This window comes from Haplochromis burtoni, unplaced genomic scaffold (genome assembly GCF_018398535.1).
Source record: "Haplochromis burtoni strain Fernald_Lab_line unplaced genomic scaffold, NCSU_Asbu1 Contig_4, whole genome shotgun sequence".
Lineage (NCBI taxonomy): Eukaryota > Metazoa > Chordata > Actinopteri > Cichliformes > Cichlidae > Haplochromis > Haplochromis burtoni.
The window spans coordinates 2,763,880-2,776,046 of record NW_024582365.1 but is presented as its reverse complement, the minus strand read 5'-3'; the positions used below and the strand labels follow the sequence as shown (position 1 = coordinate 2,776,046).

Sequence of the window (12,167 nt, the reverse complement as noted above, 5' to 3'; positions counted from 1 at the left end):
GAACCAAAACACACGAAGCCGAGATATCGTGATTTTCGCTAAATGCTGTGAGTCTCAAAACAATCGTTCCTACATTTCCCACAATGCAATCCTCCAGTGCACTAGAAGAGGAGGGGGGAAAAGTACAAGACATGCCTGGACCACAGGAAATCGGAATGTTTGAAAAGAAATAAACATAATGGAAGAAACATTATGGCACATCTTTACGCTGCACCACAACTGAAACATTTTATATTGAATAACTGTTTTGCAAAACAAATGTTTAGACTCCTTACTACAGCACAAGTCACAAGCTTAATCCTTAAATTAAAGTAAAACATCTCATGGTACAATATAATTATAATTATTCATTCTTTGTGTATCACTTTGATGTTCCTACGGGAGCTGATTATCTATAATATCACATAACAAAATTTATTAGTACATTTAAATTTTATAATCTGCAAAATAATAATTACCAAAGAGAAAGTAGCAATATTTGCATCCACATTAAAGTGCAGTAAGTGGTTGAATTACCTTCTAAAACTGGTTGCTCTCATAAAGTGGAGTTGAACATTATCAGATTACAAGTACTCTAGTTCGGGGGCTGGATTAGCTCACTGGATACAGCAAGTGAGTGTTATGCTGTAAGGCTATTGCAGAGGCCATGCCCTATACTGGTCTTTCTCTCAGCTTTCCTGTCATCTCTTCACTGTCGCACCACAAAACAGACTAAAACAAAAGACCCCAACATGTATTCAAATCAGTACTCTAGTTCAATTGCATTAGCGAGGACCACCAATCATGATATCAAAGGTTTAGGGGAGGAATATTTATACTGGATCTTGCTACAAGGCTGCAACTTTTTTCTAATTGGCTGGTGCTCTCAAACAGAAGGTTTGAACAGCAGGTGGATGGGGTTTCTGTGCTCACAGCGAGAGCTGTTTGCCCGAGATGACCTTATCAAGGATATCCGCCCTCTGAACTTTAGAGCGGTCTAATGTTTGAGCTCTCCAGTCATGGTTAAGGATACAAATATTTGCACTTATGCTGCCTTGATTTCATTTTATTTTTTAATTAGTCATTTCACATAAATAAGCACATTGCATTTGACTTAATATAAACTCCGAGGCATCACCATTTTCACAGGAATAGGAGCAAGATAACCTGAATGACTTATTTGATTTCAGTGTAAGCCCCGTCTTGGTACAATGACATATTCACACATTACATGAGATTGTAGGGTCTTACCTTCAGGTCTGTATTGAGCAATGATGGTAACGGTCTGCCCAGCTCTCTTCAGTGCTGCAGCTGCCTGCTCATGTGTGGCATTCCTTAGATTCACACCATTCACCTGTTTAAAAATTAAATAAATACAATTTTAAAAAGCAAAAAGGGGACATTTGGTAAGAAAACTGGTTAGATTTTTAAGATGGCTGGAATCATGTGATCCTTGAGACCTATACAGAAAAACAAATGTAGCAAAGAACAAAGTCTATGCTCAAAATAGATGGTTTCAAGACTTACTAATAATAAACCGAATTACTCAATAAAATTAGTAAACAAGTATGAAAATGTACAATTTTTTAATGATGTCAGCTGATGAGTCATTAGTTATCTTTTTTGACTGACTCATTTTTTCCATACATGATGTAATATGCTGCCAGATTAAAAGCAAGCTGAAAATAAACCAGTCAAACACAGACTTCAGGGCAGAGGGCAGCTAAGCTCCCTAAGAGTCCATTTGGATTTAATGTCTTGCTCAAGGACATTTGTGAGGCAGATATTTGCTGGCTTTCTAAACACAGTCCCTCCTTAATGTTATCATCATTATTCTGACAGCAGGAGTTGGCTGAAAACCCCTCTGCCTCAGACTTGTTTTAGTTGTTGACGTGGGTAAACAGAAAGCTTGAAGCTAAAAATACTAACTGAGAGAATCCTGTCGCCCCTCCTCAGCTCCCCGCTCAGGTCAGCCGGGCCTCCAGCCAGGATGAAGGAGACGAAGATCCCTTCTCCATCCTCCCCGCCAACAATGTTGAAGCCCAGACCAGTAGAGCCCTTGTGTAGCACCACCTTCCTTGGCTCCCTGTCAAATAGAGTGGCGGTGTCAGGGTGAAGGGCGGGACATAGAGTGTATAAAAAGAGGCCAAATTTAAAAGAGACTTGGCCAAAACTGGAATAGAATTAGCATGAACAGAGAGTACAGAGACTAGTTTGTTATGTCAATGATCCCAAAATGTCAAGTGTGTCCAGTTTAGGCAGCTACATGCAGCAGGCCTGCAGATGGTTTATTGTAGGCTCACTCTGTTTATATACTTGAATCTGAGAACTTTAAATAGAACATTTAAACGATTTATGTTCAGGACACCACTCGCTGGTAGAAAACGATGATTAACCATATAATAACCATGCATAAAAACCATGCACAACACTGTTAACTCATTACAATAAAACAAGCAGGAACATGATTGGGTCCAAATGCCTGTCATCTATTGGCTACATCTTATGGAAATGTACACACGTGTCAACACTTAAACACCCACTCGTATCAATGTACAATGAGCCGCCTCCTGCTCGACAGACCTGCTGAAGCTCTGCTTTAGCTTTACCCACTATGACTCATCCTCCAGGAGGCTATTCAGACCGCCTCAGTTTTAAGATGCTAGAGAGGCCAAACCGCTGCTACGGTCCAGGCAAAAGCCCTCTGAGAACACACTTCACACAAATGCAAACACACCCACACACACTCTAGGAAGCCCAACAGTCGACTCTCTCTCACTCTTTCACGCACACATGCCGCGCACGCACGCTCGCGCAGATTTTCTATACAGATGAACACATAAACACACATGCATGCACGCAAAATGCAGTTTCCTTTCTCAACAGGAAACACTGCATGGTTCCCATTAGTGGTTTTCTCTCGCAGTACTCAGCCTGCGGTCGACAGGAACAATTCCTGCTCCATCCCTAATGGCTGCGCTCAAAGTCGCTGCAAAGACCATTTTCCCATTGATGGCAGCAGAGGCAGCATTCCAGACTGTCAGAATCATACCCATGAGCAACTGGAAAAATGCTGGAGACTCCTGGATAGTAACATCGTGCTTAAAGAAAGAGTGCTATGCATTTTAAATGAAGTGAACTTTGCAGAGATGCTAAGAGCATCACACAAGATAGATCAATATCCATATAGTAGACTCCTTACAAGCAATGTGCTTACAAAAAAAGATTCTGGTAAAGAGATTATATGACTGTGCTGATGAGACTCATAACATTGCTACATTATGCTCCAAGTTTTATCCACAGCCTTTTAGAATTAGCTAAGTGATAATTGCCTTTGAATATGCTAAAACAACTCACTCGCCTTCACACAAGTCAAGCCTAAAATAACCAGCTAAGCTAATTCATCTCAGCTTGACAAGGCACACAGATCTCCATGGTTACCTGAGGATCCAGAGCCGGTGCTTACTTCTGAAAGAGCATTTCCTAACTGTGCGTTCAGGCAGGCTCCTCACCAGCGACATGGAAGATGAGATGTTGACCGTGAACATGTTCGCTATGCCACATTGCTCAGCTCAGCGCAGCATTACTCCCCGACCCCTCTTCCTGTCTGGCCTTCCGCAGTGAAGTGGAATACAGAATTAGAAACTCCTGGGATCTGGGCCTTGTGTTCCCTATCTCATTCTTGTGTGATGTGATGGGAAACAGCTCCTCTTCGGGCTGTGACAGTTGCTCGCTCCCTATCACTAGTAAGGCAACGCATTTAACCCTAGCAGTCCCAAGCAAACAAAAAAACCTCTTCCATTCTACAGGAAGAAGCAAAAAACAAAACAAAACACTCTTGTCTCGCACCTGGAATAATTTGGATGGACTAGAGATTGTCCACGTTTGATCCTCTTTCAAGCAATCCCCTCGTTTCTGCTGTGATGCTCTTGAAGGTTTGGCCCCCCTCCAGTCCAGCACACCAGCATTCCTGTCTGTCAGCCTGGCCCTCTGGACACTAGGCAGATATATTCCCAGAAGCTCCTTGCTAATTTGTCAGAGTAAACAAAAGAGGAGCTCATGGACTGACTTTCATGACTTTTAGGCCTTTGATTTGACGCCCTCATAGTCTGTGGAAGACTTTTGACAGGTGCTTTTCTTAACAGTTGCTGCTGCTGCCCTCCAAGGAGGTATGTGTGTGTGTGTGTGTGTGTGTGTGTGTGCGTGTGTGTGTTGCTTGTCCATAGGATGTGAAGTGCTTGGTCAGTTACATGGAAAATGGGAGTGAATTCCTACATTTTAAAAATGCAGGGATCAAGTCCTCCCTTTCTATCACAAGACCTGCTCCCCCCATCCCATCCCAACTCCCTCCCACCCCTCCGCCTTTTTCATCCACGCCAGGAATGTAAACAGGTATTGAGCAGCAAAAAACCCTCTTCTCTCTGCCCAGCGGTTTCTTTAATTCAGAAACCACCCTCCCCTCCCCTCGCTATATTATCCCTCTGTGCTTCACTTTTCTGGCTGAGGCGGTTGCAGTGCAGTCCTAAAGCTCTGAATGGATATCTGGGCTGCAGGGTTCAGCAGGTCATGCTGCCCTGAACTCAGCCAAGTAATTGGCTCTGCTTGGCTGATTAATGGTGGACACTGCAGATGGATGCCATTTTCTCCACAGACAGACACTACCTATTGCAGCACTTTATCTCTCCCCATCTCCAAAACAGATTACATCAGCGTGTGTTCACGGGGACGCACCATCTTCCCTCTTCTTTTTCATTGTCTAAATTTTACCCATAGATTTTTCAGTGTCCACCCCCTTCTTCTTCGGGGTCTGCTCTTTTCCTTTAATTTGACAGGAAAATATTTATTCATTGCTAAGGTGATAGACTGTTCATTCTCCGTGCTTCTCACCGTGACTAAGAATAAAATCTGAGTAATAAATGAATAACACCTAAGTTGGGAACTCTGCTGTGGTTCTTTTAATTCTAAACCCCTCATTTAACTCGCAAACTAAAGGTCATTGTGTTATCCAGATTCTTGAAGAAAAAAAAACAGTCAAAGGTTGTGTTTCCATGTGTGCAAGAGACACATAATGTTACTGATTAGCTCAGCTGCTTCGACAGTACTAAGGCTTCTGTATTTACACAGGCTGTGACTAAACAAAGAGGCCGAAGCAGGAGGCATTGTTGCATACAGTAAGGGGAAAACATGCAAACTAAAAGTGAGAATGCATTTCAAAATCATGCCATAAAGTTTTTGTTTCCTTATTAACTTTACACAGAAGTCCTTAAGCTGAAAAACTAAATCAAAATATTTGGTGGGACTATAGCACCAATTCTCCTAGGTACACTTGCACATACTTTTTCAATGTTCTTTCAGCAACTTTGAAAACTTTCTTGCAGTTTTGTGTATTTAGACTGTCTTAGTGCCTTCTGTCTCTTCGTGTGATCCCAGACTGACTCAATGATGTTGAGAACAGGGCTTTGTCGGGGCCACGCCATCTGTTACAGGACTCCTTGTTCTTCTTGTTGCTGAAGATGCTTTTTTTCCCCTTTTCTTGTTAATATTACTCTCACTTTATGTTTGGCGTCTTTATCAAGATGCAGGATAAATTTAGTGTTGATCAAATGCCTCTAAACATGTAAAATGCCTAAAATGTTTGCACAGTAATTTGCATCTGCAGTAAAGCCTGACAGGGCTAGTAGAGGGTTGTTGCTTGTTTAGTCATCTTGCGCCCTGTCACGACTGCATGCAGATGTATGTTTACACCAAACATGCATACTAATCTTTTCTTGAGTCCATTGTGGACGGAAACAAGGATTTAAAGGATCGTCTGATTACACCATATAATATAACATATCTCCAGAAAGGGGGGTAATATCAGATGGAGAAGGGGGTGTCGGGGACGTGTCTGCGATGACACCACTGAGGGGGATGTGCAGATGGGCAGAGGGCCGATATAAGCTCTGACTCATTCCTCACAACAAGTCTGCTCTACTTCTGTGGAAGCCTGTGCCTACTATAGCATCCATCTAAAATAACCCTTCGTGTTTGGAGCCAATGAGGAAGCTTTGGGGATTGGAAAGAGGTGTCTGCCCTGTGCCCAATGGAGTAGAATGACGAGAATGATGAGATCGAGTGGTTTGTCATTTATGATGTCCTCAGAGAAAATGGCTTTTGATTCTGATACCCAAATGCATGCACGGTCACCATATGTTGGCTGCTCTCACTTGCACAGTTGGCTTACAACGTGTCCGGTGTTCTTGATCGATATGCACAGGTATGGCATGTGTCAGTGTCATAATTGCATGCTGCACTTTAAGCATGGCACGCGTGTGTTCATGTGTGTCAGCACACTGTGAGCAAACATGTCAGCGTACAGTAAGCATGTGTGATTGGTGCTGGCAGTACGGGTGATGAGAGGGGTAAGACCTGAGTGCATGGCCTGGTTTTCCCAGCGTGCATATGAATCATGACAGCTGCAGCACTGTCTGCTGCCCTGTACAGGATCAGGCTCTCTGTTTACATTTACATACATAGAGAAGCAGGCAAAATATTTCACCGCTCCTGTCATCCACACTAGCCTTCAGTTCGACCCTTCCTTTCAAACACCACATTTACCACAAGCATTTAGTTAGAGTAGGACTACAGTCACTCTCTTTTGCACTCACTGCAAGGCATATATGTTACACAATAAAGGTAAATTACATAAAAACAATGGTTTACACACAGACATCAGTGCAGTCATCCATGAAGTGATGGAAAATGGACAAAACTGTGGCTGTAGAAACAAATAAAAAGAAAAACATTCAATTAAATCAAACACCAGGAGGCCTTTTGCAAATTTGATAATGCCAAACAGAAAAAACCCCAAATGCAAGCCATAAATAATATGTATATTATGTCTTCAGCAGTAAGCACTAGCCAAAGTAGCTTTGGCTGGAGATATAGGCTTAGTTTTATCAATGCCTCCTGACAGATGGAATTGAGCAGCTTGTGGGAGCGTGAAGCCCTTTCGGCTGCACTCCTGCGGTGATGTGTTTGTGAAGAGCAGGTACGACTCCATTTTAAACTGCGGTGAACAAAGCACTACTGTTTGAGATTCGCACATATGAGCAAATTAGCAGGAAATCAAATATTGACCGAATGGGAGTAGGCCGTTTAAAATATGAAAAGCACAAAAAAAGCGGCAACGAAAAAAAAAGAGAAAAAAAAAATGAAACAAAGGGCAATAACTATTGAGATTTTCTTTTCACTTGTTCTCTACTCAGTGTTCTGTTGATGCTTGTTTCTTGTGAAGTTGTGAAAGATAAAGTAGTGGTTCCAAATAAACTGAAAAAGCCTCAGCAAAAATTTACATGCAGACAGAAAACGAAAAGAATTCTCAACATAAATATCGCCTGCCTCGCCCTCCAGCTCTCCTTTCCTCCCTCCTCCCTTGGTTAATCTTAATCTTCTCTACTGCTATTTATGTGCACAGATGTGGCCCAACACACTACTGGTAATCCTGATGGGTTATATGCCCTGGCATTTTTCTAAGTGCCGAGCTACAGAGAGGAGGGTTAGCTAAGCAAGGTATGATGGACTAGGTTAGTACCTGCCAGAGAAGGGGAGTGGACCTTGGCACAAGGGAGCAGGGGAAGGACAGAAGCCTCTGTAGAGGGCCTGGGGCACCTTGCTGTCCCCAGGTTTGTGGATGACACTGTAAATAGGTTCAGCCCTGCTGTGGGGTACAGGAATCACAGTGAACGGGACAAGTGTAGGACACAAATAAAGCACACATACCAACAAAGATGCGACAAAATGCACATACAAGTCATGTAGACAGCTTGTACAAGGACATTACAAGGCGACGTAACACTCGGCCAGTAAGACAGCACACATAGACACCCGCATGCAATCACACAGACACACACACACACACACAGAGGGAATATAGCCTCTTCCCTAGAGCTGTGGGTTAAGCTGACTCAAAGCCTCATGGGACACTCCAATCAACCCTCTATGAATGCTACTTCTGATCCAGTACTTGGATAGGAGGTCAAAGGGTAACACACGCTCGTAACAAGTATAAGATGTGACAAAAGACTTCTCTCAGCACACAGCTGCCACACACTGTCCAGCTATTAAGTAGTATGCACCATCGGGGCCTCGATGAGATGAAAACTGCAAGCTAAGCAGATTCTTTTGTTACTCAAACACTATAAGCTACTGTAAACAGGTGTATCCTTGAAGCCACCACAACAACGCTTGTACAAAAGCAACAAAATAGAGGCTACTGGGAACAAAATACGATCCATGTTTAATGAAAATAGTTACTTAATTTATAACCGTGTTTCTTTAATACAACTACACCAGCCAATACCAAAAAAAGCCAACAGCTGATCTCCACCAACAACCTGTGCTAAGACTTAGCCAAAGCTACGCTTATACAGCCTTATGAATGTCAGGTTATGGAGGAGGATCATTCATGGAAGAAGCTGGTCTTTAACGTACCTCGTGAAGTCTTCCTCCCCCATCATGTGGCGGGGAACGGGCGAGTACCTGGACGGGGTGACTTGGGGTGGCGGGTACACTGGCTTGGGTTCCATTCCCCCCATGTAGTTGTGGCTGACGTGGTTGTCCACCATGGTGGGGAAGGCTGGAGGGAGGGCCAGGCCAGTAGGGGGAAAGAAAGAATGATTACAACACCTGTGCAACAGGAGAACTGCACAAAACATAACTGCATAAAGCTGGTTAATCAGATATTACCGGCTCCTAAACGACAGCTTCATTACCACACCAAGACACTGCTTTATAATGATAATATTCACCCAAATATAAATATGATTTTTGTGTCTCTGTGTGAACCAAAGTGGGAACACAATGAAATAAACTGGGAAAAAAAGAATCCACGAGCAGATTAGAATACTTACTGTTATCTTGTTTTTTAGCTCCATATATTTATTACTGGACTCTTACTAGACTGGCTTTGCATGATTCACAGCTCAAAATAATCCCTTTGTTAAGTATCTTTTATTGGAGCCAATCACTTCACCCATGGTCTAAAAAGAGCTTCTCATAAAGCCAGCTTTCTTCTGATTGGCTGTCCCTTGCAAACATAAGGTGAAAAAGGTAGGTTAGTGATGCTGCTCAACCCATAGCCAGAGTTGTGTGTTTAAAATGACCATAATTAAGATGTCCTCTTTCTATATGTATGAGGAAAATCATAATTGATTTACCTTCTGGGAATGTACAGTACAACCACAGATTAGGGGACCCATGAAAAAGGGAATAATCCTTCTCTACATAACTCTTTATATCCATCTCTCTGGAGTACAGATTATCGATATAAGACAGTTTGAATTATATACGCCTCCAAACAAGTTTTTCTAACTTCTCTGTTTCTTTATAACTTGTCTGATCATCTGACTGCTTGTATTTCTGACCACATCTAACTTCTTATTAACTTCTTTCCTGCATTCCCAAAGCTTAGCAATTAACTTGGTGAGAACGATGATATTATTAGGAGTAGAAATAGTGGCCAAAACCACAAAAATAGGACCCAGGTTTTCCTTTAAAGTACCACTGGGACATTTTTTATAAGCTGGCTCGCTTTTTTATGCGCACAATGTAATCTATTGTTTCTGCTATATGTCTGTTGCAAAATGGGGAACTACCACTGACTAATATGTGAAGGCATGTGCCGCATTTTTCTAAAACCCTGTTTCCTTGTGCATGCACATAGCAGACAGATCACACACATGAACAAGCCTCTTTTTTTGAATTTATATTTTTAGCGTTAGCCGAGCGTGATAAAGCAAGTGAACTACTTCACTTGCAAATCTGGAACCACATCTAGATTCAAGGGTTAGTGAACTTAAACGCAGACGACTTCAAACATTCGGAACTTACAAAACCTTCGATAGCCCCATCTAATACTAAATCACTGTTGTGTGGAAATTTGAGATGCTGCAGCTCAAGATCGTGGGCTCTCATGAGCAGGTGGGATGTGAGAAACCATCCACACTCAGTGGGAGGCAGAGAACTGTGCTTGTTGTTGCTGTGGGAAGGATTGTGTGTCTGTGTGCGTGTGTGTTTTTGTGCACGAGCGTTCACTACATACACTATGTGGGTGTCTAGGCATAGCAGTTTTGGGGAGAGAACAGTGAACCAACAGAAAAATTCAGAAAACATCGCTGGTAAAGATGAAACTTTAAAAAAAAATCATATAAAAAAAATTACTCTTTACCTTGCATCTCTAATTTTGGAGCTTGCTGATTATTGATTAGCAAATTTGCACTTATAGTACGACTACAAGAACAGGAAGAGGTAGATACGTACTGCTGGAGTAGTCTGGTGGGGCATACATGTCGTTCAAATGCACAGGTCCCGGCTTGGCCACCTTGAGGTAAACCATATCGGAGGTGTTCTTCAGCGCAGCTACTGCCTCCTCATGACGCACATCCTGTAGCACGATGTTGTTCACCTGAATGCGACGATAGTCCAGAAATCAGAAGAGGGGGAAGAAAAAAAAATCTTTGTATCAACACCTGAAAGCCTTGTGTCTCCTGCTGCACTGTGACAACATCACGCATCACAGCAGTCATCACACCAGCCAACACAATAATGAATCATAGCTTGAAGGTATTATGAGATTTCAGTACATTTCAACAGCAAAGTGAAAGGTTGGTGTGCCGTGCAGTGATAACAGAGGTCAAAAGCAGTAGGTAGAGGTTTGAAGGATGCTCTGTATCTCTCTTTACTGTTTCTCTTTTAAGATTCAGGTCCCAGGAAATATGCTGCCAGTCAAAAGTTATTCCAGCAGTTTGGTAACATTAAACCAATGTGCTCACTTGCAATAATGCAATAGAGAACAGGAAATAATGCCATGTTTCTTGATCAGTCTATGATCTGTAGCAGCATGCCACAGTGCCACCAGATCTGCATTTTAACTACTGATGTCTTTGAGTTGACATTTTTCTTTTGTGTGCATTTCTTTCAAAGGCCAATTTTCTGCCTTTCCTGCAACTTCTTCAAAATGCAGCAGCACAGCTTGTTTAAGCAGACGTCACCCCAAATCCTATGTTTTAAAAGTGATTTTAAGATTTTACTTTTCAGTTTTAAACCACATCTAGGTCTCACCCCTAGCTACGCTGCAGAAATGTTGCAGCTTTAGATCCTCAGGTGGGGCCCTTCTGGCTGTTTCAAAGTCGAGGTTTAAATCTAAAGGTGACTTTGGGTTTCCCATCAGGGCCCCTCTGATTCGGAACAACCTTCCTGAGGAGAAGAGGTTTGTAGAATGTGGGACTTCTGAATGTCTATAGACTTTATCTGATGTCTTTTTAAAATCTTGTTTTTCAATTTCATTTTCTTTGTAAATATGATCTAAATTTTCTTGTTGTTGTCTCAACCTTGCTTTAATTTCATTCAGCTTTGTTTACTATGAGTAACACCATGTCTTATACCTCAGTATCCTGCTTCTTGTGTTTGTCAAACCATTCTTTCCCTTTTTATTTTGTGAAAAACTTCTTCTTCTTATTAATGTTAGTAGTAGTAGTATTTAATAAAAAGACAGAAGCTAGGCTACAGAAGCCTAATCACTTGTCCAATCTGACAAAAAAAGGTCATGAATGTTACAAAGGTGTTAGAGAATTTCGTAAAATATATTGTGTTTGTATTTAAATAATGATTAATGACAGCTCAGTGATGAGTGCAGCGATAATTACTTGGACTTTTACTCATGAATGCTGATTAACGATAGTTTTTTTTGAAAAATATCTGCCTTTATCAAATATTTCTCTCTCATGCCCAGCTGAGGGGCTGCTTTATTGCCCCAATTCGTGACTGTGTTATTTTTCTTATAAATTATTGTAAGTGCTAATAATGTTGTCACATTTAGCTTAAAGTCACAGGATGTGACACCTAAGTAAATAATGTGATGCACCTAACATCTGAGCACTCAGTCAACCCAGTATATTTTAGTGCCATGCAAGAAGTATTTTCCATCTTCCTAATTTCTTTATTTTTAAAAAAAAAATATTTGTTACACAAACATAATCAGTTTTTTTCTCGCCAGCCCACAGAATATATGTTGGGAATCCTGAAGATGCTTCTGACAAATTTGAGACGAGCCTTTATCTTCTTTTCGGTCAGAAGTGGCTTTTGCCTTGGAACATGGAGGCCATATCTGTCCATCCTCCTTCTTATTTCTAAATCATGATCACTGACCT

At 41.7% G+C, this 12,167-nt stretch overlaps 1 protein-coding gene across 17 annotated transcripts in view; it reads right to left on the bottom strand.

Annotated features, from left to right (window-relative positions):
* dlg3 (discs, large homolog 3 (Drosophila)) overlaps positions 1-12,167 on the bottom strand; it is an 80,734-nt gene that overhangs the window by 15,298 nt on the left and 53,269 nt on the right. For 10 of the 17 annotated variants that reach the window (XM_014334314.2, XM_014334310.2, XM_042221100.1 and 7 more), the window contains 4 exons: positions 10,279-10,423; positions 8,452-8,614; positions 1,909-2,065; positions 1,231-1,333 (listed from right to left, as the gene is read on the bottom strand). In XM_014334314.2, the coding sequence (XP_014189800.1) occupies positions 1,231-1,333; positions 1,909-2,065; positions 8,452-8,614; positions 10,279-10,423 (568 nt within the window). The remainder of the gene's footprint in view (positions 1-1,230; positions 1,334-1,908; positions 2,066-8,451; positions 8,615-10,278; positions 10,424-12,167) is intronic. The other 7 variants (XM_014334313.2, XM_014334339.2, XM_014334329.2 and 4 more) reach the window with 1 other exon arrangement.